This window comes from Ictidomys tridecemlineatus, chromosome 15 (assembly GCF_052094955.1).
Source record: "Ictidomys tridecemlineatus isolate mIctTri1 chromosome 15, mIctTri1.hap1, whole genome shotgun sequence".
Taxonomy (NCBI): Eukaryota; Metazoa; Chordata; class Mammalia; order Rodentia; family Sciuridae; genus Ictidomys; species Ictidomys tridecemlineatus.
In genome coordinates, this window is record NC_135491.1 from 59,664,281 (window position 1) to 59,689,349 (window position 25,069).

A 25,069-nucleotide genomic window follows, 5' to 3' on the forward strand; every position below is an offset into this window, starting at 1 on the left:
CCCAGTGCTGGGGCAGCCAGTGGCCTTTGGGTCTTTGCCCTCCACCCACTGTGCCTCCTGGGGAAGCCCAGCACCCCGTGGCCCGTGGCCCTGGTGGCCAAGCAATGTGGAGGTCCCCGGGGCAGGCAAGCGGGGGTCTCCCTGGCTGGAGGCAGCTTCTGCCTGGAGTCCGGGCCTTGGAGCCCTGGGGGATAGTCCTGGTCTGTGTCGACCCGTTCCCGGCCACCCACCAGGCTGTCTCCAGCTCGGCCAGGTCTGTGCCAGGAGCCGGGCGTCCGGCAAGGGTGGTCCCTGGAGAGGGCGCGGCAGGAGCTGTGCGGTGGCATCCGATTCCACGCTGTGTGCACTCTGAGGGGGACCCAGTGCCCCCAGGCCCCACCTGTGCCCAGGGTCAAGTTCACCCCAGGTGGTGGTGGTGCCTTAGGCCTGCAGCGCCCAGTCGCCATGTCCATGGTGCCTGGTGTCCAGCCCTCCTGAGCCCTGTCCTGCATGCTGAGGCAGGAGGAAGGGACGGCACCCTCTCACGCCCGCCTGGCCTCCCGCTCTGCGCAGCTAGCCTGCAGGAGGGGCGGCGTGGAGCAGGAGGAGGGCAGTGGCCGGCCACCTCCCGGGACACGGGGCTGAGCAGGACCAAGAGTCAGGTCACGCCATGCCCTCATTTCTGACAGGAAAGTGGACAGGCCTGTCTGCACCTGCTGGGGCAGCGGGAGGGCAGGCCAGTGTGTGCGTGGTAACGCGAGGCGGTCGCTGGCGCTCTGAGAGGCCAGCCCTGTGCCGACTGCTCTGCCTGCACCATCTGATGGACCCCACAAACCCTGCCGGGCAGGGCAATTGCCAGGCCATCTGCAGGCGGGCACCCGAGGCTCAGAGAGGCTAATTAAGTTGCCCCAGGTCACAGAGCAGAGCAGTGGGCGTCCCTGCCCGTCACTGGCACCTGGACTGCACGGGGGCCCGGGGTTGGCAGCCCCACCCAGAGGAGCAGGTCCTGCTCTGAGGGTCAGCCTGCCTTGAGGGCTTCTGCTGACAGTGGTCAGGGCTCAGGGTGGTGCCACTGGCATAGTGTCTCTGGGTGCGTCTATGCCCCAGACCTGGAGGCTGCGGAGACAGGAGGCTGTCCATGCTGGCCACTGCTCTCAAGCCACCCTCTTCCTTCCTAAGTGACAGGGACATTCAATCCAGCCTGGCAGGCAGAGAGCCGGCCCCACCCCTCACCCTCACCCTCGGGAGGTGCCCCACACACTGCCTTCCGCTGTCCACTCCAGGCCTCTCTCAGGGTCTCCTGCGTCCCTCTCAGGACACGGAGCTCCGGGGTCTAGGTGGAAGGCCTTCGAGTGGCCGACCCCTGTGGCTTGGGAAGGGGGCCGGGCTGGTCAGGGCCTTGTAGGCCTCCCTGGCTCAGGGCGGCTGGAGGCCTGCAGCTGGGCAGGGTCTGCTGGGGCCCTGGGAGCGGGAAGTGGAGGGAGCGTGGGAGTGGGCAGGCCTGGCCACGCTGTGGGCGTGAGCAGGGAGCACAGCGCCCTGCGGCCACCTCGCCTGACGGCAGGTGCCTGGGGTGCCTCCTGACCGCGGCCTCGGTCCCGGGTGGGTGGGGTGTTCCTGGAGAACACTGCCACCACAGGTGCCTTCCCTTCCGCAGGGACGGAGCCAGCCTGCGGCTGCTCCCTGCTGGCCTTGGTGGCCAGAACTCAGGACTCGGTCCTCCGAGGCCTCTGCCTCCTGCTTGCACCCTGGTAGTCTCCGCGGCCTGCTCCGTCTCCCCTGAGCCTCCGACAGCGCCTCTGCAGGTCTCGAGGAGTGAAGCTGGGCGTGAGGGGAGGGATGGTGTCCTGGGCCCCCGCGAGGGGCTGGACCGACCAGAGACCCGTCACAGACACGGGTGGCAACTGAGGTGCTCCACTGTCCCCAGCCCCTCCTGCACCCCCTCAGCCACTCCCGGTCATCCTGCGGACATGGCTTCTCGCGCGGCCCCTGCCCCAGACAGCCTCCTGCACCCGGTCAAGCAAACAGGCCCTGGGTGTTTCCAGTCCCGCAGAGCACCCCGCTTCTTCCCGCCTGCTCTCCTCCAGCGGATGGAGGAAGGCCCCGGGTGGGGGGAGGGACCGGGCCACGCTGCTGGCGCCGCCCACAGAGGCCCAGGGAGCAGCGCGGGATGAATGTCAGCCTTATCCAGCCGGCCAGCCCTGCCCGCAGTCAGCCGTGATGGCCAGCCCCGCCCGCGGGCCCCTCTGCAGCAGGCTGCTGGGGCCAGGGCTGGGGCTGGGCCCTGGGCAGCAGCCTGGGCCTTGCAGCCAGAGACCCGGGAGTGTGGCCTGGAGCGGGGGTGCCTGCCCAGGGACGTCGGCCAGGCCCCCAGACTCAGCTGCTGGGACACACTGGACTGTCCCTCATCCGCAAGGTGGGGAGGGCCTGTGAGGCAGGGGCGAGTGGGCCCTCGAGACAGGACCCAGAGTTCGCACTGCGAAGCGCAGGCCCAGGGAGGGCAGGAGGAGGCCACCCAGTAGTGGGGGGACATGCCCACACCTTGCCACGTGAGTGTGTCTCCTGGCACTTTGAGGACAGGTACCCAGCGGAGACGTGAGGCTTGATGAGGAGGCTGCCCGGGAAGGGCAGGGGCGTCTGGTGGGGCCAGCAGAGCCCGTGGCCAGCAGAGGTGCCTGGCGGTGTGGGCGCACCGTGGGGGGCGGGAAGTGTCTTTCCGTAGGGTCCTGGCTGCCCGGAGGGGCTGCAGTGTGCCGGGAGGCTGAGGGGTGGTGCAGGAGCCCCGGGCTGCAGACTCCGTGCGACTCCCAGGAAGCCCTGGCACAGATGCCGGCCTGAGCTGGCTCCAGGCCCACGCTGGGCGGCCCCACAGTGCGCCCAAGCTGCCCTGTGCTGGTTGCCCCTGGACCTGCCCCCTTGCTTGGTCTCCTGCTGGCGCCGTCCTGCCGCAGACCAGGAGGTGCTGGGGGCCTGTCACACACCCTGCCCTCTGCAGGGCCCACGCGGCCCCCACCTCAGGCCCGCGCCTCCAGCTCGTTCCTCTCCTGCCCCAGGCCAGACTGCAGTGTCCACTTGGTCAGGGGGCCTCTCCGCACCCAGACCTGGCCACAGCCCGGCACTCTCCCTGCTGGTAGGCTCTCACGGCCTGCTGTGTGACGCCCTCACCCTCTCTGAGCTGCATGGGGAGCTCACACGAGCCTGTTCTGATGGACTCTGCTGCCCCAGTAGTGATTCTGGAGTCTCTGGAACTTTCCAGAGCATGGCAGTCCTTCAGCCAGCATGGGGCAGGTGGCCTCTCGGGGCCTGCAGGGATGTGTGTCCGTCTCATCCCCAGCCAGGCCCAGGCCTCCCTCAGTGCTGGCTAGAGGAGTGGGCGGGCGGGGCCTGGCAGAGATGGCCTGGAGGCTGCCCCCCAGGGACAGGTCATCCCAACCCGTGCTGGGTCTGGCCCCACGGCCTCGGCCCACACAGTAGTCATTTGTTTTATATGAAGTTGTTACCAGAGTGCAAAAATGGGGAGATTTCACTTTAAAACCTGGATTTCTGGCTTTTCCTGAAAACCCAGGAAGCCTTCGGTGCCGGGCACCTCTGGCCGCAGGACCTGGCGCCCACTCCCTGCGCAGCACCCTGTGGGAAGGGGCGGAGCCGGCGGGTCCCCACAGTGCAGCCTCCGGCTGGATGGAGCCTCCTGCCCAGACGTCTGCGAGGCCCCTCCCGTCGGTGTCCCTGGCTCGGGGACGGGATGCAAGCTCCATGTGGCACTTACCTGGTTCCGTGCCTTTAGCTGGGTAAGCTCTGGGGTCCAAGAGGAAGGGGCCCAGGTGACAAGAGCCAGGGAGGGGCCCCGAGGCCAGCTCCGGGGCAGGTCGCGTCTCTGGCCGGGCCTGGCCCACCGCCCCCCATCTCTGACCCCACCCCGGACAACCCTCGGGCAGTGGCGGCCCTGGTGGCCTGGAGGGCCAGCCGGGCAGCGGAGGTTCCTGGCTCCCAGGCCGCAGGGCTGCCGTACAGACGGTAAATTACAGGCCCCGACGGGCGCGGCGCTGGGAAGGGCTGTCCCCAGGCTGAGTCCTGGCGGCCAGTTTCCAGCACGGCTGGGCTGCCTGAGCCTTTCTGGGACCCACTCGATTCCAGGAGCAGGGACGTTGGTCAAGGCCAGCCCCGTGGGCCTGCAGACCCAGGTGGATGGAAGACCAGCGCCCCGCGGGGCCTCCCGCAAGGTGAGGTGGCTCCTGCGGGTGTTCGGTCCACCCCGCTGCCCAGCCAGGGGCCTGGAGCTCAGCTCCTCGTCCAGGGTGGGTGAAGGGCCAGCGTGGCCAGGAGGGCAGAGGGCAGCTCGCTCCACGGCAGCCGGCGGCCTGCTGGGCCACGGTGGGCGGAGCAGGGCAGGAGGGAGCCAGTGTGCGCTCAGGAAAACCCCCAAGCCTCGGAGACCACGTCCCTCTGCCTCCGGGGTCCCCAGGGGACAGCAGGAAGGGAGCACCACTCCCCATCTCCACAGAAGAGCCCAGGGCCACAAGTGGGCCACCAGAAGGCCTGGGCAGGAGGCGAGAGAGCAGCCACCAGACCTGGGAATTGAGAGGTGATGGTTTCCTGGAAGAGAAGAGAAGAGCAAAGGCCCTGTGGCCAGCCAGGGGCCGCGCCTTGAAGGATAGGAGTGATGGCGCCCTTGATTCAGCTTGAGCTGAGAGCCGGGGCAGCAGCAGGGCCCCTCGGTCCTGGGGACAGGACAACTGAGGATGCCCAGCAGGAGGACGGCCCACAACTGGGCTCTGCAGAACCAGGCATGCGGAGCCCGGGGCCCACCTCCGAACAGCCTGGCCAGATGTCCACCCACCACCCAGTTGGCCCTGCCTGGATGGAATCCCAGCCCTCAGGAGAGGGTGCCCGTAGGTCAGCCAGACCCGTGTGGGTCCTCGGGGTGCCCAGAGACTGAGGCCACCCAGGGACCTGGCAGAAGACGGGAGCCCTGGGGAGGTCACTGCCTCAGCGCCTGCAAGAGACCCCTGACCCGCATCCTCTCCCTGGTGGGCCTTAGGGGGCCCCTTGGTCTCTGAACCTCGGTTTCCCACCTGGGCCCTGCAGAGCAGAACTCTCAAGGGGACGGAGGCTGTGGTGCAAGAGAGACCCTGGAGCATGGGCCACCCCCGGACCAGGGCCAGTCAGGCTGCCGCCCGGCCCCAGCCCCACCTCCTCACCAACCCACCCCTCCCCCTGGGCCTGCCAGGAAGGTGGCGAGCTTGCTGCTGCCCAGGCCCTGCCCGTCTCCCGGGTGGTGCACACCAGGACCCTCCCCACCAGGAACTGCCATGCAGGGGGGACTCCGGGCGCCCGGGCACCTGTGCAGGGGTCCCCAGGGTGATCCCAGATTGGTCACCTGGACCATCTTCCAGGACACGACAGGGACCAGCTTGTCCAGGAGCTGACAGGAGGCCACAGGAGAACGGGCAGACCTGGACCGCGGTGGGAGTGGGGTGACCTGGAGTGGCCCTGCGTCTCTGGCCTCGCTCAGTTTCCTCATCTGCAGACTATGACCGAGTCCCCGCTGCCAGGAGTGTGGCCGTGACGGGGGCAGCAGCACCCTCACACCGCGGGCTGCACAGAGCCTGGGAATCCTCACCCACCTGTGCCCTGAGGCAGCAGGCACCCGCCCAGCCTCCTGCCCGGCCTCCCACCCGACCTGCCGCCCGGCCTGCCACCCAGCCTCCCACGGCCCAGCTAATCCTCTTGTCCCCGAGAAGCAAAATTATCATCACTTTTAATTGAAAAAAGAGGCCGATAGGATTCTGAGCCGCGGCAGGAGAGTAATTAGCACAGCCCCAGGCCTGAGGGGGCTCATTAATCTGTCACTCAGGAGACGGGATCGTGAAGCTCAGCTGCGCTGCTGAGCTCAGAAGTGGGCACCAGTGCCTCCAGCAGGGCCACATTCTCCCTTCCCCAGGCGGAGCCCTCCCAGGGTGACATTGGCTGGGTGGCCCTCTGCTCAGGATGGACAGGTCCAGGCTCTGCTCCAAGCTCGTCCCCCTCGCTCTCCCTGGCCGCCTCCCATCCCACCTGCCGGTCCCGCTCTGGGTGAAGGCGTGCTGGGTGACCCTGAGGGTCCGGGTGCCCCAGTGAAGGTCAGGGAAAGAGCCCCCTACGGGCCGTGTGTCAGTCACAGGAGTGGGTGCGGCTTCGCCAGGAGAGGCTGCCGTCCGGGACAGGCAGCAGGTGTGGGTGGCCGCTGTGAGGATGGAGTGCTAGCCACTGTCCCCACAAAGGCCTCCAGCACTGTCCACCCTCCCAGTCCCCTCAACGTGACCTACAGGGCCAGTCTGGCTGAGGCTGAGGGGCTGGGGCCCAGGCACTGAGCATTCCTGGTGGAGGACAGGGTCAGGTGGCCTGGTGTCCACTCTAGCCAGAGCCAGTCTGCCGCTGTGTGGCTTCAGGCAGGCCAACACCCTCTCTGAGCCACTCTTCCCATCTGTGAAGCGAACGTGCTGGTCAAGGTACCCCCAAAAGTCCTTGTTCCCGTGCTCCCGGCGGAACTGCTGGACAGCTCATCTCAGGGAATTCCTTCCCGTCTCTGGACTCAAAGCAGTGCCTCAGAGCTTGGGGCTCACTGTGGTGGGCACCACTGTGTCCTGCCAGCCCACACTGCCCCCCGGGCGCCAGCCGGCAGCCCTAGGCCAAGCCACTCCTGGGGCTCAGAGCCGCCTGGTCTGGCTCTAGGCACCGCGGCTGGCTGGGGCGCTGGGGCCACGGGTCCCTGTCCAGTCCTGTAAGCCCAGCGCATGCAGGTGCCCAGGAGGCTGAGGGAGGAGCCATTGGACTGGGGCTGAGGGTCAGGACGGGCTGACCCTCCAGGTGCCCCGAGGCAGAGCAGGACTGCAGGCCGGGAGAGGCAGGCCCGTGTCCAGGAGGGCTTCTGGGGGCCGAGCTGCCTGAGGCTGTGGGCTGGGTCAGGAGGACCTGGCGCTCCCTGGAGGGCTGGTAGGCTCAGGGCGCGAGGCGGCTGGCCAGGAGCAATGTCCAGCCCTGAATACTGCCTCTGTGGCACAAAGGGACAGGTAGAGGGCTGCCGGCTCCTGCCCAGGGCCCCGTGCCAAGCCCCAGCCCACTGGTGGCCGCAGGCCTCGTCCTCCAACAGGAACCCGGCCCCACAGCCGCCGGAGGGGGCGGGACAGACGGCTTCCCGCCGGGCACTCGGCCGGGCACTCACCGCTTCCCCAGAGCAATTAAGATAAATGCAGCGATAGCGCAGGGTGCCGAGCCTGCCCTCCAGGCCACACAGGTAACTGTACCTGCAGACTTACCTGCGTGCTCAGGTGACCGCTGAGGAAAAGCGGGAGCTCGGAGGAAAGGAGGGGGAATATTGTGAATAATGGCAGCCTGCCCGGCCACGGCCCAGGACGCAGGCTGGCCGGGGTGTCGCTCTCATGGCTCCACTCCCCAGGTGGCCCGGCCCTCGGGGACGGGGACAGAGGGAGACACCCAGGGCGGGGCCAAGGTCAAGCACCCCGCACCAGGCCCGTGGGCATGGCTGAGAGCATGGTGGGTGGCAGTGTGGTAGGGGCATCTGGCCTCGACCAGCATGTCCATCAGAGAGTGACCATCGGCTGAAGGGCTACGCCCAGCCAGAGGTCAGTGCAGGGCAGGCTGAGGAGGCCAGGTTTGGGGTTCAGTGTCCAGGGTAGGCCAGCAGAGGCAGAGCAAGGGACCAGCCTTCAGAGTGGACGGGTTGGGCCCCTGGACGGAGCCAGCTCTCCCACGCACTCTGGGAGCACGGCCCAGAGAGGACCTGTCCACGAGGGTCCTTCTGGGCTGTGCTGTGCTTCTCCACCTCAGGTCCCCAGCTGCAGGGCCCGTCGCCACGACGCGGCTTCTCGCCGCCTCCTTCGTATCCACGTGGGTCTGGGGACGGCAAGGGAGTGGCCAGGGCCAGGCCTGCTGTCGGGGTAGACGGCAGCTGCCCGCCAGCAGCTCCCACTGTGGTCTTGAAGTTCCTCAGGCAGCAGGGCCCCTGTGCCGCACCAGAGCCCCTCGCCCAGGGCCCAGGCCCCTGCCCCAGGACTTCTGCTCCTCTCTGCCCCGTCAAACCCCCTCCCCCGTCCTGTCTCAGCTTCCCTCAGGACTCCCACTGCCCCTCCCGCAAGGCCCGCCTCTTGACCTGGACAAGTGACCCACGCCCTGGCCTCCGGTCCCTCTGTCAGTCTGAGGATAGTGCCGACCTCATGGGGCGGGGGATCGGGCGCAGGAAGCCCATGCATGGACAGGGCCTGGTGGTGGGCCAGGGGTGTCCACACGGCCGTCATGACACTTGCAGTGTCTCTGACACAGAGACGTGGACACTGCGTCATGGACATGGACATTTCCCCATTTTTCTAACATGGCCCTGACTCTGCGGTTCCCCGCCCACCTGAGCCTCCCTCTCTGCACCTGGCTATGACTGACCCTTCGGAACACCAGACCAGCCAAGGCCACAGTGAGGGTACACCAGGGCCCCAAGGCTGGTCAGGCAGGGCCGGAGGAGATGGCCTCAGGTACCCCCTTGGATGACCATCTTCGGGGCCTGGGCTCTTGCTGGGGCTGCCAGTGTGGAGTGGCTTGGTGAGCTCTTCCAGCTGCACCCCACGAGGGCCCACCTCAGTCCATCTCCGCAGGCCCTGGGGGCCGTCTGTGGAGCCCAAGGCACCCGGGGATCTTCCGGGAGCCGCCAGGGCCTCTGTGCAGGGGGCTCTGGAGCTAGGCCCCAGGTGGGAGGCAGGGCCAGGAGCAGCCCAAGGTCGGGGGCCAGCTCTGCAGGTCAGGAAGGCCACGGGCAGGGCGGGGGCAAGTCAGAAGAGGCAGGTGGGCCAGAGGAGGGAGAGAAGGCAGGTGCCAGGGCCTGCGCCCGTGGCACCCCTCCTGGGGCACCGGCCCCCGTGGCCGCGCGGAGCCAGCCAGCCTGAGAACCCCGGTCTTGAGTTACCTGGGTGCCCACCCGGCCAGTCCAGGAGGAACCGGTCACTGCCCCCACTCCTCCAGGGCTCCCTGGGCCAGCCTGGGACCTGGGATCTGATCCCCCCTTCAAAGGGGCCCAGCCTTCTGATACCCACACCCACGCAGGGGGATTGCCAAGAGCCCAGGCGGGCGGGAACTCGAGACGAGGCCTGTGCTGCCCCTCACTGCCCCGGTCCTCAGGCTCTGCACGGGCTCTGGCAGCGGCCCGCTCGAGCCCTGGGTGCTGAAGGAAAGAGGGGCCACCGCTCGGGGCTGAGGATGGGCAGGGATGGAGGTGGGTACCCCCAGAACCTGGGACCAGTCGGGGTAGGAAGGACAAGGTGATGGAACCGCTGGCCTGGAGCCCCCTCCCAAGGCCCCGAGCCGGTGTGTGTCAAGCCCAGAGGGACACAGGGACAGTCCCTGCCCTGGTCCCCGCTAGGCCACCTGCTGGCTGGGTGACCTCCCCCAGGCCACGGGACCTCCCTCGTCTGTAGCTATTGCTGACTCTGTCCTTCTGGTCAGCGGGAGGCCACGAATTGGCCACAGACGGCCACGTGCCCAGTGCCCAGCACAGCATCTGGTGCAGATGTGAAGCGTGAGAGTGAACGGTGGACGTCTGCCCACCTCGGGAGAGGTCTGCTTGCTGGGGTGCTGGGCTGGCCACCTGGTGCGGAGCAGCCTGTGCGCTCAGTGACTCTCGGGGAGCAGTGGCCTACCACCCCTCATTGCCTGGTGGTCGTGGGTCAGGGAGGGCTGCGGCCCACAGGGTGCCAGCAGGTCTCAGAGGCTGCAGGCGGGGTGTCAGCAGGGGACGCGGCCCGGTATGAAGGCTCCCAGGGGCCGCAGAGCTGCTGGGGCTCCCTGCACTCAGACCTCTGTGGCCACACGGGACCACCCCCACACATACTCTCCCTGTGCGCCAGGAGAAAGCTGGAGGGGCGGCTGCAGCGGCCCTCATGGCCTGGCCTGCAAGGTCCTGTCGGTCAGCAGAGCACTGGGCCCAACCCAAACCCACAGTCAGGTGGGGGAACTGGGGTGCACCTCCCCAGGGACAGGGTCACACAGCACCTGGCCACATTTAAAGCCCTCGGGGGTCAATCTGACAGTCTCTCTCCCTCTACCCACTGCCCAGCTGAGGCCAGGCTGAGGAACCTGGACCCCCTGCAGCTGTGTGGGTGGCGGTGGGGAGGGCCGGCAGCAGCCCCTCCGTGGCCTGCCCTGGAATGGTGCAGATACTGAGGGCAGGAAGCTGCAGGCAGCGTGGGGCAGATGTGTCCAGGAAACGAGGGGACCGTCCACCCCATTGGCTGCCATTTTGCCTCTTCTCCTCAGAAGGAAACACAAGGTGCACCCTCGACTCCTGGCAGGACTGGGAGAGCGTCCACAGGGAGGGGGACGGAGCCTGCCCACACCCCTCTTGTAGTTGTGTGAATGATTGATCTGTGCCTAAGACAGAGCCGTGACAGACGGCAGGGTTCCACTGGCTGACCTGCCTGCTGGCCTCCTGGGGCCCGCCACCCCGTCTCCCGGGCAAGCTTCCTGCCTCTGGGTGGCTGCGGACAAGGGGGCCGTGCCCTCCTGGGCTCCCAGGGCTTGGGGCCAGAGCCTCGTCCGGCAGCAACTAACCCTCTTTCCTTTCTCTGCAGCCAGGAAAGCCCTGCTCCTCAGGAGGCTGTGTGTCGACCACACCAAGGAGCCCCAGCTCCCCAGGTACGTACAAGTGGCCAGCCGCCTGGACCCTGGCAGCTGCCCCTGTCCAGAGTCGCCCCTGTCCCGCAGGAACCCACACCTGGCCTCCATCTCCCCACACAGGACAGGGCAGCCGACCCAGAGCCCACCTCCCAGAGCCAGGCGTCCGGGGCTGGCCCAGGCCTGACACCGCAGCTCTGGGCTGGGGCAGGTGTGGCAGTGTTGTCCAGTGGTCCCTGCGTCCTGTAGCACCCAGACCCCAGGCCTCCGGGCCCCGACGGCCTTGCCAGAGACGAGGCCCGAGGGACTCAGTGCCTTCCAGCAGCCTCCTCAGCCCGCCCAAGGATCTCAGGCCCAAGAGCGGAGGAGGGTGTCACCCACAGACGCGGGCTCCCTGCAGCCTGGCCCTGGGCAGGAGTCTGGGAGCAGCAAGGTGGCCAGACCCACCAGGCTGGCCAGGGAGTCAAGCCAGATGGTGCTCAGCAGCTCGGCTCGGCTCTGCTGCCTGGCCACCTGTCACCCAACAGGCATCACTGAGGACAAGACGGGGAGAGGCCCTCCCCCACAATGGGATGGGCAGGCGCCTAGGGGTGGCCTGGGAGGAAGGGGCACCTCGCCGGGCAGCACATCCCCCTCTAGGCATTGGGGTGGAGTGTAGTGGTGCCCTCTGCTGGGAGCCACTGGTATAGCACCCAGGCAGAGACCTGGGACCCCCAGGCCCCAACTAAGGCAGGACACCCCAGGGGGGCACTCCAGGGCAGGGCTGCCTGTCCTTGGCTGGACGTGCAGGTTGGGGCCTGGTCCTTGAGCATCCCTGGGAGCCCCACATGTGGGGTGCAGCTGGGTCTCCCCAAGAGCAGAGTCGGCTCTGCCTGCTGGCTGTGTGGTGGTGGGCCAGCGTCCAGGCTCCTCTGCCCTGTTGCAGGCCTCCCATCAGTGACCGCCTCTGCCCTTCATCAGCCTGTCTTCTGGGCCGATGGCCTGCACCCACCATGCCACCCTGGGTCCCGGCCTGAGGTCACCTGAGGTCCGAGTGGCTCTTGGTGCCCAGGGGCTGGGAAACCGGCTGCATGGCTTGGCTGGTGGCTGGGAAGGGGGAGAATCCGTGATGTGGGGCAGGTAGCCCAGGGTCACCCTAGAAGGGAACCCTGGACAAGGTCCTTTGGGGCATCCAGATGAAGATGGAACTGCTGGGCAGAAGGGAGTGTGCTTAGGGAAGCAGGAGGGGATGCACCAGGCCCCAGGCCTCGCAGACCAGGAATGGCCCCAGGCCAGCAGGGAGGCCGTGCTGGGCTTCCCCCAGAGGCCTGAGCTGGGGTCCTGGGGGCCCCGAAAGGAGCCTGCACCTTCTTGAGGCTGGGGACTCCCCAGAGTGGGGGCTAGAGACCCTCCTAGGCCACCCGGAGGCAGGGATCTCCAGCCAAGGACTGAGATGTAGCGGCGGGTCCTCCACAGACCCCCACAAAAGTCAGGTGTGAGCCTCCCAGGGGTCCTGAGGCTGGGCTGCCCACAGAGGCCCTGAGCAGGAGCGAGCCTCCACCCCAACCGCCAGACTCGCCCCAACCCCACCTGCACGTGAGCCTCCCGCCACAGCCTACAGGTGCCTCGGGGGGCTGGAAGAGCCCAGGGGTCTTCTCAGACCCTCAGACCCCAGGCCCCTCCCCCTCCCATTTTGCCCCCTTTCTTCCTGCCCCTTCCCATCCCGTCTCGCCCAGCAGCCCCAGAGTCCCTGGCTCCATCTGCATGAGACCCTCTAGGGCCTCTCCAGGCCCTGAGCCGCCCAGCCCTTCCCTGAAAGCAGGACTTCTGCGATGGCCACACCGCAGGGCCTGCTTCTGGCCTGGCCCGGGCCTCCCGCCCCACCAGCCCCGTTCATTACTGCCCTTTCCTTGCAGGCTTCCCTCAGGACCATGAGAGCAGGCTCCCCCAGGGACCCCCCGGGGGTGAGGATGGCCACCCGGCCCACGCCCCGTGGCCCCCCTCGGACCACGGCATCCTCCTAGCGCCCGGGACGGCGGGGCCATGCCGGGGGAGCGGCCCCGAGGAGCGCCGCCCCCCACCATGACGGGAGACCTGCAGCCCGGCCTTGCCGTCGGTGGCCTGGGGCGTCCCCCGCAGCCCCTCATCACCCCGGGGAGCAGGACCACCCACGGCCCAAGCCAGGCAGGCGGCCGGGCCCAGGCCCAGGAGCTCCCCGAGGCCCGGCCCAGGCCAGCCAAGGAGGTGGAGCCCAAGGCCCTGCTCCTGAGGACCCAGGCCGCCCCCCGGCGGAGTCACCCCCAGGCTCACAGGTGGGTGGTGGGCAGGGCAGACGGCAGCCCCCCAGAGCTCTACTGTCTGAGCGTCACCAGCGCCAGGGCCAAGCCCACCCCAGATGAGACCCCTGAGGGCCCACAGCGCGAGGCCCCTCGGGGCCCAGAAGCAGAAGGCCCCGGGGACCCAGGGGCTGGAGCCCACCCCAGGCCCAGCCTCCCGAGGGCTGAGGCCCCCCCTGCCCCCCAAGAGCACAACTCCCCAAGGTGCTTCCAGGAGACCCCCTCCGGCTTTACCTCCACCGACTATACCTCACCAAAGGCCACCCCGGGGCCCCTGCCCCTGCGGGCCCCCCAGGGCAGCGGCCCCAGCCCTCAGGGGCCAGCCCCCCACCCCGAGCTCCCAGCCAGCAGGGCCGATGCCTGGCCCCGAGCTGCCGCAGACCACTTCCCAGGTGCTGACTTCAGCGTCCCTCCCCAGGAGCCAGAGCCTCTTCCTGGAGGCAGCAGGCCTGGCGGCCCCCGGGGGCGCTCCTTCCAGTTCCCCTTCCCATCCCAGACCCCGCCCGGGGCCGGCGCCAAGCCCTTCCCCACGGACACGGCCAGTCACCAGTGTGCTGACCGGGGGCTGCTGTTCGCCTTCCGCCAGCCCTCGGGCCCCTGGCAGGAGGCCGGCGTGGGCACGGCTGCCTACCCACTGCCTGCCCAGCCTGCCCTCTGCACTCTCCCCTGCTACCCCAGCCAGCCTGGTGGCCCCGATGACCCCAGAGACCCTGGGGGTGCCCGCCCCGTAACTGGTGCTACTCACCTGGCCCCCAGCCCCCTCCCCGACACTTTGCACAAGAGCCTGAGCAGAGTCCTTCCTGATGGAGCCCCCTTAGCCCGTGATGGGATAGCGAGCCCCAGGGCACTCCCGGACCCTCTGTCCCGGCGGCCCTTTCCAGGGCAGGCCCAGGGAGCCAATGGGGTGGGAGCCAGCCCAGAGCCTGTGGACAGTGAGCTGACCGCTCCAGGGCCTCCGCCCACAGGACTGCCCCACCTGTGGGACCCCACAGCGGCCCCTTACCCGACACGGGCCCTGGGCCTCGCAGACACCGCCAGGGCCACATTCCTTGAGGGCCACTCTGGCCCAGGCCAGGGGCTGTGCCTCCCGCAGAGCTCGCCTGTGCCCTGGCCCCAAGTGCTCCCACCCCCTGGGCCCAGCCCCCACCCAATGGAGATACTGAGCCAGCTGCCGTGCCCCCGGGGCACCCCCGAGTGGCAGGGGGACGGTCAGGCAGGCCTGAGTGCTGCCTGCCAAACAGCCAGGACCGGGGAGGCCCTGGCGGGGGTGAGAGGCAGCGCTGGACAGCCAGGCAGCTCCCCCGGGCTGCTCCCCTACCGCGGGCTAGGTGACCCTGGGCCCCAGCCCCTGCTTTTCGGGGGAGCCCAGGTCCAGGCATCACCCCGAGGGGCCTCTGGCCTGCCTGCCCCCAGGGTGTTGGGTGCCTCCCCCAGAGAGTCCCCGCTGCCCTCGCCCGCCACCAGCGCGGTGGGCAGCAGCAGCTGCTCCTCCCTCTCCAGCAGCCCCACCAACCCCAGCTCCGAGGACAGCCAGCCCCCCGGGCCCCTGGGGCCCTCGACTCTCTTCCACCCGCCCCCCCACCCCCAGGAGACCGGCAGCTCATTCCCGTCCCCAGAGCCCCCCCACGCTCTCCCCACCCACTACCAGCTGGAGCCGGCCAAGGCCTTCCCTTTCCCCACCGACAGGCTGGGCGCCGAGGGCCCCGGGGCCGGCAGGGGGCTGCTGCAGGGCTTCCCCCGGGAGCCGCCCCCCTACCCCGGCCAACACTTCTCCCTGAGCAGTGCCAGCCTGGACCAGCTGGACGTGCTGCTGACGTGCAGGCAGTGTGACCGCAACTATGGCAGCCTGGCAGGCTTCCTGGCCCACAGGCACTTCTGCAGGCCGGCCAGGGCCGGGGACGGCTCCCAGCAGCCCCCGGGGCACCCCGCACCCACCACCACCCCCCAGGCTCCCGCCCACATGCACACAGGCCCACTCAGCCATGGCCAGACTGTCCCCTTCCTGATAGCCAGGGATGATCCCCTGAGGACAAGCTACCTGCCCAGCCTAGCCACCCCCTTCCCACTCCCTGCCTCAGACCTGGACCTGGAGGACGAGGCCAAACTGGACAGCCTCATCACCGAGGCTCTCAACGGCCTGGAGGGCCAGTCGGACAACCCCGAGATAGACAGCAGCTTCATCGATGTCTTTGCCGACGAGGAGCCTTCTGGCCCCAGAGGACCCGGACCTGGGCCACCTACCAACAACGGGTCAGGGGCGACCCCAGAGCACAGTGCCGAGGACTTGCTCCCCGCCAAAGCTGACCCACCAGAGTCCCGAGCCCCCTGCCCTGGGGACAGAAGCTGCCCACCCGGAAATCGGCCCAAAACCCGCTCTCTGGGCCTGGTGCCCACGGAGGCAGATGCCATCAGCCTGGTCAAGCCGCAGAGGAGGGGGAAGCGGTTCAAGCTGCTTCGTAAAGAACTGGACATAGCCAGTGGCCCCAAGGGACCCTGCCTGAGGCCCAGGAGGAGAGGCCACAGCACTGAGCGGCCCCCGCCCCGCACCCGGGACCTCAGAACTCCGGCCCGGGGCCACACAGATCCAGACAGCCGGGCCCCGGGAGCCACCTCCCTCACTGCAGAGACCAGGAGCTCCAGGCGCCTGCGGCTGCCCGCTAAGAAAGACCCCCGGAAAAGGAGGGCCCGGGGTGGCACCTGGAGCAAGGAGCTCATCCACAAGATGGTGCAGCAGAAGAGCCAGCTCCCCAGGCGGCAGGCACCGCGAGGTGCGCCCGGCCCCCCTCGGACCCAGAGGGCCCTGCCCCGTGCCCAGGACAGCAGGCTCAGGGAGTGCGATTCTGAGTCCGAGGAGGAGTGTCCCCGTCAACGTGGTGCTAGCTCCCGGGGCCGTTCCTGCCCCGGCCCTAGGCGGTGGCAGGGAGGTGAGAAAAGGGAGGAGGACCCACCCCGGGGCCCCAGGAAAGGCCAGAGGCCAGAAGCCAGAAAGGACAGGGGCACCCCAGCCCCAGGGGGCCCCTGCAGCCCATCAGGGAGCCCCGATGCTGGAGAGGCCGCTGCGGAGCATGGCCTCGAGCACACTGACAGCCCCCGGGCACCGCCCAACCATCGTCCTCAGCTTCCTGCCAACAGCAAGGGCCCAGAGGAGGACCAGCTGCCCTCGGACTTCCCCCAGGAGGCCCAGGGGCCTGCAGCAGCCCAAGAATCAGCCCCCGAGGCCACCGGACTCAGAGACGGGCCCAGTCTTTCTCCAGCCATCTGTGAGGGAGAAGGTGCCAGGCCACCAGCCCCAGAACCAACACAGCCTGGCAGACCCTGGCCACCAGGAAGCCAAGCCCGCGAGCGGTCCAGCCAGAGCACTGCCGCCCCAGGCCCCGGGGACTGTCCTGCTGACCGTCCAGGAGGGCTTCCGAGGCCTGTCTCCGCCCACCCTGAACCCCACGTCCTGCTTGTTCAGAACGTTGATGCAGGTTGTGACCCTGCTGGCCCTGACAGGGACTCCGTGGGGGGCCCCCCTGCCGGAAAGGAGCCCCACCCCAGCAGCAGCCCATCCACTGAACTGCTCCTCCGACCCAGAGACCTCGAGGGCTGTCTCCCTGGAGGCCTGTGCTCCAGGCCCTCGGCTGCCCACACCCAGGGGGCCAGTCGCGGCCACCTCGGCCCAGACAGCGTGGATACCCTGGAGCCGAGACCTCTCCAACATTCACCTGACGCCACTGACACCCCCCCGGGGAGCGCCCCCTCGCTGCTGACCTTGGAGTCCACATCCCTCTTTGCGGGGCTGCCCGAGGAGGGGTTCGATCCACCACTGTGCCACGGCCGGTCTGCAGACGGGGATGCCCACGCACCCACGGCACCAGCCGGCACCCCCCCAAGGAAACCTCTGATGGACCCTCTCTGCCCACCCTTCTTGCTGTTGGAGGAAGAGGTGCCAATGCTGCCCAGCCAGTTTCCTGGCCTCTCAGGGGGAATGACCCTGGGTAAGAAGTGTCCCCACGAGGCGCCCGCGCCCCCTGTGCCTGGGAAGGGAAGTGAGTGCAGCCTGGGCAGTCTGTCCGAGGAGGAACTGGAAATCAAAAGACTGGTCAGCGAGTTGGAAAGCCAGCTGCAGAGGACGGGGGACACCCAGGGCGCCCCAGGGGGGCCTGGCGAAGTGCCACTTGCCAACAGTGTGTGCCCCGGCCCAGGCCCAGAGCCAGCCTCGACCCCCGGGGACACAGTCTCAGCACTGGACCTCATGGGCCTTGGGGAATCTAATGTCCACCAGGAAGCTGTAGAGACAGGCCCAGCTGCGGAGGATGGGGCTCGCGGGGGCTTCCAGGGAGAGTGGCCCTGTCCAGCCCCCAGCCACCCAGGGCAAGCAGTGCCTCCCCCCAGCACCCACGAAGACCCAGGTTCTGGTGCTGCTCTTGGGCCCCCAGGGGGCAGCCTCAGTTCCCAGGCAGAGCAGATGGCCAGAGTCTCAGAGAAGGAAGGAGATGGCCGAGACCTCAGTGGGCAGCTGGAGGCCATGCAGTCGGCCAGGCGCAGCCCAAACCAGGCACTTCTGTTTCCTAATGAGACCGTCAGGACACAGGGGACGGAGGACACCCCTCTGTGGCTTCCCTGTGAACAGAGTGGAGGGCGCTCCCCAGAGCCCCCTGAGGCAGGGGGGTGCAGCCAAGGTCCCCCCGCATGGGCACGCGGCCACCCTAGCATCTATCTGGTTCCCGACCTCGCGACTCAGGCAGATGGGGATCTGCCTCCAGGTGCCTGTCACCGTGTCATCCCCGAGGAACACTCTGGGGGCAGAGCAGGAGGACCCAAAGTGGCTGGGCCCCTCTTCCCCATGACAGAGGGGCCTGGCTTTGAGGGCAAGGGGGCTGCCCCAGCACCTCGGGGCAGGGAGCCTCGGGACCCCCACACACCAAGCCCTGGCTGGGGGCCCCAGGCCCCGGCCTCCCTCGGCTTACGGCCACTCCAGGTCCTGGAGGCCGGAGCCGGGAGCAATGACAGCGACCAGGGCTCACGGCGGGTGCTGCTTGCTGCGGCCCAAGGTCCTCCACACAGAGCCCCCCCAGGCCCAGGAGGGCCCGGTGGGGAAAGCGGCTCCCCAGGGTGCAAGCAGGCAACAGCTGACCCTGCAGCCACTGGACCTCAGCGGGCGCCCCAGGCCGAAGGACACCTGGGCCCACCTGGCCAAGCTGAGAAGCCGGCGGGCTGTGGAGAGGCCAGCTCGCTTCAGCCAGTTAGCTGGAGGGAACCAGGGGGCCCAGGTAGCCTGGCCAGGTCCAGTGCCCACCCTGCAAACCCCCTGGCCAGGCCGGCCAGGGGCACCCCTGAGCCTGAGGAAAGCCAGGCGCCCTTGGGCCTGGGGACGCAGGCGCCACCCACTCCAGGCCCCTCGTCCTCCAGTGGGACTCGCTCACCACCAGCCCCGATGGCAGCCCACACCCAGGGCCCTGAGGACAGAGGTCCAGGCAAGGTGTCCAGCTCAGGCCTGGACCCGCAGCTGCTGTTCAACAGGGAGAGCCCTGCACCCCACGCTGGGGACCTGGGCACCCATGACGCCGCGTCCATTGCCATGGCCACCCTAGCTCCCTGCAGCCTCGAGCCCCTGCCCGGGGAAGAGCCTCCCTCCAGGCCCTCCAGTGGCCCAGAGGACCCAGGCCAGACCCCAGGGCTGCTCCCAGCACCTACCTCCTGTGCCCAGGGCCAGGTGGGAGGGGCCAGCGGTGTGCAAGCCCCCCCAGGGGCCAGGGCCAGGGAGGCCCCGGCAGCTCTTCCATCTTTGACCACAAGCCCTTGTGGCCCCAAGGAGATCCCGCCTGGCTGCCCGCTCCTGAGGGCCGGGAGCCCCCAGGACCCTCCCTGCTGCCGGCCTGAGCTCAGTGCTGCCCTAACCCCCACCTGCAAGGACTATGGCGCTGAAGTCGGCCCGCGGAGAGCTCCAGAGGGTTCCCAGACAGAGGGACTGGGAAGGCCTCCTGCCCACCACCGCCTTGCACCCCCCGCGGGGGCCATCTCCCCGGCAGTGACCACCCAGGCTGCTGGCCCGTCCAGCATCCCCACTGAAGATGGCACCGAGATGGGCAGAGGGCTCTGGGCGTCAGACCCCCACCTGAGCGGAGCCACTGACACCAGCCCCTGCAGTGTGTCCGAGGGTCCCTCCTCAGAGCCCCCAGGCAACACCCCCCTCCTTGGCCACGGGGAAGGGGAGAGCCCCTTGGCTGTGCCCACCCCACCAGGGGCCACCGAGCCAAACCCTCATGCCTACCTGGGAGATGAGACAGGGGCTGGCCGAGAGGGAGAGGGGGACCCAGGGACACCTGGGGCCAGGCACCCGGGCCTGAGAAGAGCTCCCAGAGCCGACCCCAGTGGCCCAGCGCGGCGCCCGTCCCCCGCGGGGCTCTGCCAGGCCCAAGCGGCCTCTTCCAGCAGCGCAGCCTGTGACCTCAGGTCTGGTTCCCCGCCGAGCAGCGTCCCCCACCTGACACCCCAGAAGGACCCCAAACAGAGGGGCTTCCGAAAGAACCCAGAGCCCACAGAGACAGGCCACCAGGAGAGCCACGCCCCAGCCAGGCCCGGGCTCCCTGTGACCTGTGAGACCTGCTCGGCCTCCTTCCGCTCCAGGCCAGGTCTGAACAGGCACAGGGCCAGGAAGCACCCGCCACGCAAGCCCGCCACCTGCCAGCCCAGCCCTGGGGCACGCCGGGGCCCCAGGAAGAGGAGCCACAAGGGGCCTGGGGGTGACCCACCAAGTCCCTCAGTCAGGAGCCCTGGCCGCACCCCTGGGCCCTCCCCCATCCAGGGCTCCACAGTGCCTGAGGACACCCTGGGTCCCGAGACGCTGGAGGAAGCCAGGAGGAGCCCTGGCGAGCCCAGGACCCCAGGTTCTCCCTGCGACCCGCTCCCACACCCCCCAGGCCCCGTGGGGCAGGGGGAGGGTGTGAGGGCTCCAGCCCCAAAGCCCGGAAGGCCAGGCCCCCCGGAGGTGGACCAGCTCCCTCCCCAGCAGACAGAGAACAGAGAAGACCAGAGGCGACCTGCAGAGCCCCGGGGCTCCCCCAAGCCACAAGGGAAAGGGAACAGGAAGGTGGGAAAGCGGGGGACTGGGGGAGCCTCCGCAGGCGCGGGTCCAGGTGGGTGCAGCGCCAGCCCAGTGGTGGCAGCCGCCAACCACGCAGCCCTTCCGAGCTGTTGCCTCTCACGGGAGGGAGCGTGTGAGGCCAGTGTGGGGCAGTGGCTTCGCCCGGCCACTCTGGGGCCTGAGGTCCTAGAGGACAAGGCAGACACAGGCTTGGGGGTTCTGAGTGCAGAGATGGCACCCAAGTCACCCAGAGACCAGCAGCTCCTTCCGGGGAAGATGGAGGCAGGGACAGAAGGGGTGCTGCCTGGGGAACTGCCAGCAGGGTGGAGGGGAGCCTCAGCAAGGCGGTGCCGGGGACCCAGAGACATCAGAGAGCCCGGGAGCCAGCCTGCAGAGGCCAGCAGAGGGGCCAGGGGCCGGTCAGGCAAGCGCACAGGGGAGGGGGCACCAGACCCTCCAAAGGCATCCGATTCTGTAGTGGGCAAGACCATCCGCAGCGGCCCTCGGAGCCGCCCAGGAGCCCGGGCTGAGGGGCAGGGGCCTCAGGGCACCGTCCCTGCTGCCCGGGGCCCGGGGCCCGTGGACCCTCCGAGCTCGCTTGATGACGACGTGTCCTTTGCCCAGCTCTTCCCTTTGGGTGGTCGCTTCACTCAAGAGAAGAATCCCCGGGTCTACGGGAAGGGGTGCCAGAGGCCTCCGCGCCCGCCACCCACAGAGCCCCGCAGCCAGGGGGGCGACCTGCTGCACCCCACCCACCTGCCCCCAGACCTCAGCGACCCGGGCGCCCTCTGCCTCTCCCTGCAGGACCCTTGGGAGGATGAGGCCGCGGTGCTGCCCGAGCCCTTCCTCCTGGATGGGCTCCTGGGCAGCGAGGTACCCAGCCTCGACCCCTGGGCCCCCAGCCTCAGCCTGTGGGCCCCGGAGCCCCACAGGGAAGCGGGCCCCGGGGAAGAGGCCCCGTCCGGCTGCACAGAAGACGCGGAGTTGGAGGCCATCCCCAAACTGCACATGGTCCCAGCGGCATGGCGAGGCCTGAGCCTGCGGGCCCCCAACGATGGGACTCCTCCTCTGGGAGCCGAGAGCCCAGAGCCCCCCGACCTGGAGAGAGAGCGCTACGATGACGGGCTTCCTGGGAGTGCCAGTCTACTGCCGCCTCACGCCCAGGACCTGGACATGCTCGGTGCCAAGCTGGAGGTGCGAGACCTGTGCTTCCTGGGCCCCCGCGGCGACCTCGCCGGCCTGCTCAGCTCCAGCCTCTTGGATTCCAGGGCTGCAGCAGACCCACAGGGGCCAGGGAGCCAAGGGGCCCCGGGGGCGGCCAGGCCAGCTCAGGCTGGAGGCCGGGAGCTGCCCGCTCGGGGCAGGAGGGCCTCTTACAAGTGCAGGGTGTGCTTCCAGCGCCTCTGCAGCCTGGGCGAGCTGGACGTGCACAAGCTGGCGCACAGCCCCTCGCCGCCCCCCACCTGCTACTTGTGCGTGGAGCGCAGGTTCTGCTCGCGGCAGCGGCTGCGGGAGCACCTCCAGGAGAGGCACCTGCAGGGCAGAGTGGGGCCCTGGGCCTGTGGCCTGTGCCTCAAGGAGGTGGCCGACATCTGGATGTACAACCAGCACCTGCGGGAGCACGCCGCCCGCTTCGCCCGCAGGGGGCAGGCGCAGCAGCCCTGGGGGGGCCTGCCCCGCGACTTGGCGCCTGAGAGCACCCACACACACCTCCTGGACACCGTCATGGAGCCGGTCAGACCCCGCAGCAGCAGGCCCACAGGGGACAGAGCAAGTGGGAGCCCCAGGGAGACGTCAGAGGGGGGACGGGAAGCTGAGGAGGAGACCGCTAGGGAGCAGGTCAGGCCAGCCAGCGGCAGCAGCCCAGCAGCTCCGACTGGCAGCTCCGCCACCCACTCTGCCAAGACGTCTCCCAGCCTGGCTCCTGACCCTTGGCCCCAAAGGGAACGGCTCCTGCCAGCTGTCCCCATGCACGCAGCCTGCAGGGACCCCTCCAGAGACTGCCACCACTGCGGGAAGCGGTTCCCCAAGCCCTTCAAGCTGCAGCGCCACCTGGCGGTGCACAGCCCGCAGCGCGTCTACCTCTGCCCCCGGTGCCCGGGCGTCTACCCGGAGCTCTGCGAGCTGCGGGCGCACCTGGGTGGGGTGCACGGGCTGCAGGAGGAGCGGGAGCTGCCCCACACGCCACTGTACGCCTGCGAGCTCTGCGCCAACGTCATGCACGTCATCAGGAGGTCCTTTGTCTGCAGCTCCTGCAACTACACCTTTGCCAAAAAGGAGCAGTTCGACCGACACATGGAGAAGCACCTGAGGGGCAGCCAGCAGCCCTTGGCGCTCCGCCGTGTGCGACGGCCAGCGACCCCCAGGCAGAAGGCCCTGGCCCTCGAGGGCGTGCTGCCCAGCAAAAGGCGAAAGGTGGTTGTGCCCAGCAGCCCCCCAGGGCTGGGTGTGGCTGTGACCGGGCCTCTGTCCGGGCCTTTGTCCCTAGGCAGCCCTACCCTGAGCCCTCCTGCCCTGCCCCAGCTCTGCCCAGAGTCGGCTCCCAGCACCACCAAGAGCTGGCCCCACCCACCCAGCCCCGCGGCCAGGGAAGACCAGCGGCCACCACACAGTCAGGAGCTCCCACCCCCGGCTCTGTCACCGCTCCCCACGGCCTTGGCTGGTGGCAGCTGTGACCAGGGACCGGACCCAACCCTAGAGAGGCCTGAAGACACGGCTTGGCCAGGCGAGCAGCAGCCTCCCCGGGAGGAAAAGAGGCCTCCCGCCCCGTTCTCAGGGGGACACAGGAGCCCGGGTGCCCGCAGCAGATGCGCGTCTGATGGCTCCCCAGAAGACCGCTTCCCGCTCCAAAAAAAGAAGCAGGTGTCCACACCCCATGTGGCACCCGAGAGGGGTACAAGGGGTCCTTCCCACAAGGGTGGTGCCACCAAGCCCCCAAAGCAAGGAGCAGCAGCGTCCACTCCCAGCCATGCACCCAAGCCCCTGGGGCCACCCAGGAAGCCCGTGGGGAGAGGGAGCCCGGCACCCCGAGAGCAGGCCCAGAGCACTGAGGATAGGGTGAAGCCCACCTCCCCCAAGGCCAAGCCAAGAGCCAGCTCCCAGGGCAACAGGTGCCCGTGGCCTGGCACCCAGACAGGAGGCGGCAGCCAGCCCCAACCAGCCAGTGGGCGGCTCCAAAGCGAGACAGCCAGCACCCCGGCCAGGCCCCTACACCCTGGCCCAAACCCCGCCTCAGCTAAGTCCCCATCTCGAACCCAGGCCAGGGGCTGCACCAAGGGCCCGAGAGAGGCTGGAGTCCAGGGGCCCCGCGGTTCCCCCAGCCCCAGGGAGACGGGCAGGGAGAAGAGGAGGAAGAGCCAGGCCCTGGAGCCGGCCAAGCGTGAAGGCGTGGGGGGCTCCGGCAGAGCCCCTGTGGCCCCCGACAAGCCCCTCCGGACCCCCCGAAAACAGCCTGCTCCCAGCCGCGTGCCCCCCACCAAGCCCAGACCCAGTAGCCAGCACGGGAAGATGAGGCCACCACCCTCAGAGCAGCGGGAGGCACACAGCCGTGCCCACAGGGGGGAGGCACTGAGCAAGCACAGTCCCCAAGCCAGACTCCTGCTCAGGGCCCCCAAGAGGGGTAGAGCTGTCCACAGTGCCGAGGCCCCCAGACTCCGAGACCACCGCACTGCGGAGTCCCAGAGTAACCTCCTCAACCAGCTCTTTGGCCAGAGACTGACCAGCTTCAAGATCCCTTTAAAGAAGTTCACTTCGGAGTAACCGGAGCTCTGGCGGCTGTGGGGCGCCTGGCACGCGGGTTCTGCGCCACTCTCCTTCAGTGTAGCTGAAAGTCGGGGCACCTGCCTGCCCCAGCCTGCAGGAGCTGGGCAGTGCTCCGCGCAGGCTGCCGGGCACAGCAGCCCCTCTCTCGCCGGAGCACAGGGGAGAGGGATGGGCAGCTGCAGCCCCTTTGAGACCACACTGCTGCCTCCTTGGTACCCAGTACTTGAAGAGCAAGTAGACCGTGCCCTCCCCAGCCCTGTGTGCCCTCTGGGCCAGGCGCCACGGGCCGTGGAATGCACTGGGACCCCATCACCCAGGGGAAGTAAGCTGGGGCCGGCGCCCCTCTGAGTCTTGCTGCTTGCTGCCGCTGCTGGAATCCCTGGGGCAGGGCATTCCACACGGGCCATTTCTGAGCCACCTGGTCCCCAACAGCACAACAGGCCTCCTCCCTGTGACCACACTGTGGAGGCTCCCGCTGCACCTGGCTCCTGGGGGCCGACCAGGCTCCCACGGGTTCCTGCAGAAGGCCTTGCCCAGGACTCCACCAGGCGAGGCCCGCCCACGCAGACCCTCCGCTCGGTCCCGGGGACTCTGCGCTGAGGTTTCTGGTGCTACTTTCGTGTTGTAATGTGAATACAGCTGCCTTGACTTAATCTGGACCAGGGGTTGGGCAGGACTCCGGGTCAGGGAGGCTGAGGACGCCTGGCTGAGTCTCACTGGCCTCCAGCCAGGCTCCAGCCTGAAGTCCCCGCAGCGAGGGACACCTTCAGGGCCTCGGGGGCGAGAGCGTCCGGGCACTGACTGCCCCCCCAGGTGCGGTCCTGGGAGAGCAGGGAGGCTCCTGCCCCCTGGGGCTCAGGCTCGAGGCTGCTGTCCTGTGGCTCTTAGCTTGGTGCCATGTGTGTCAAAGGTTTTATTTTGACATCTCCAAAGAGACGAAATCAGCCTCTCTAGAAGGTACTGTGGGCCTCAGAGAGCATCTCGTGTGGACGGAGACGGAGACTCTGAAGCCATACTGTAAAAATCACAGCTAACTCATCTTCTCAAATATATTCCCACTATTTTCGCAGAAAACCCCGGCTGAATGGCGTCTCCTTCTCCCCCGCCCGCCCCGCGCCGCAGAGCGAGGGCCAGGAAACATCCACCTCCAGGGCACTTCTTGGGGCCACCATGTGCCGGGCTGTGCCTGGGCTGTGAGGACACAGGCAGGACCTGAGGGCACAGTGGGGTGGGCTGCACATGCTGAGCACGTCCGTTTACGGGGGGGAAGCCCAGGCCCAGGCTGTCGGGG

At 68.6% G+C, this 25,069-nt stretch overlaps 1 protein-coding gene across 2 annotated transcripts in view; it reads left to right on the top strand.

Annotated features, from left to right (window-relative positions):
- The window catches only part of Znf469 (zinc finger protein 469), a 39,583-nt gene extending 14,737 nt beyond the window's left edge, over positions 1-24,846 (top strand). Inside the window, exons 2-3 of one of the 2 annotated variants that reach the window (XM_078032808.1) lie at positions 10,590-10,653; positions 12,528-24,846. In XM_078032808.1, coding sequence (XP_077888934.1) covers positions 12,655-23,775 — 11,121 coding nt within the window. In that variant the 5' untranslated portion in view covers positions 10,590-10,653; positions 12,528-12,654 and the 3' untranslated portion in view covers positions 23,776-24,846. Of the gene's footprint in view, positions 1-10,281; positions 10,654-12,527 lie in introns of those variants that run through there. The other variant, XM_078032809.1, reaches the window with a different exon arrangement.
- The last annotated feature ends 223 nt before the right edge of the window (positions 24,847-25,069 follow it).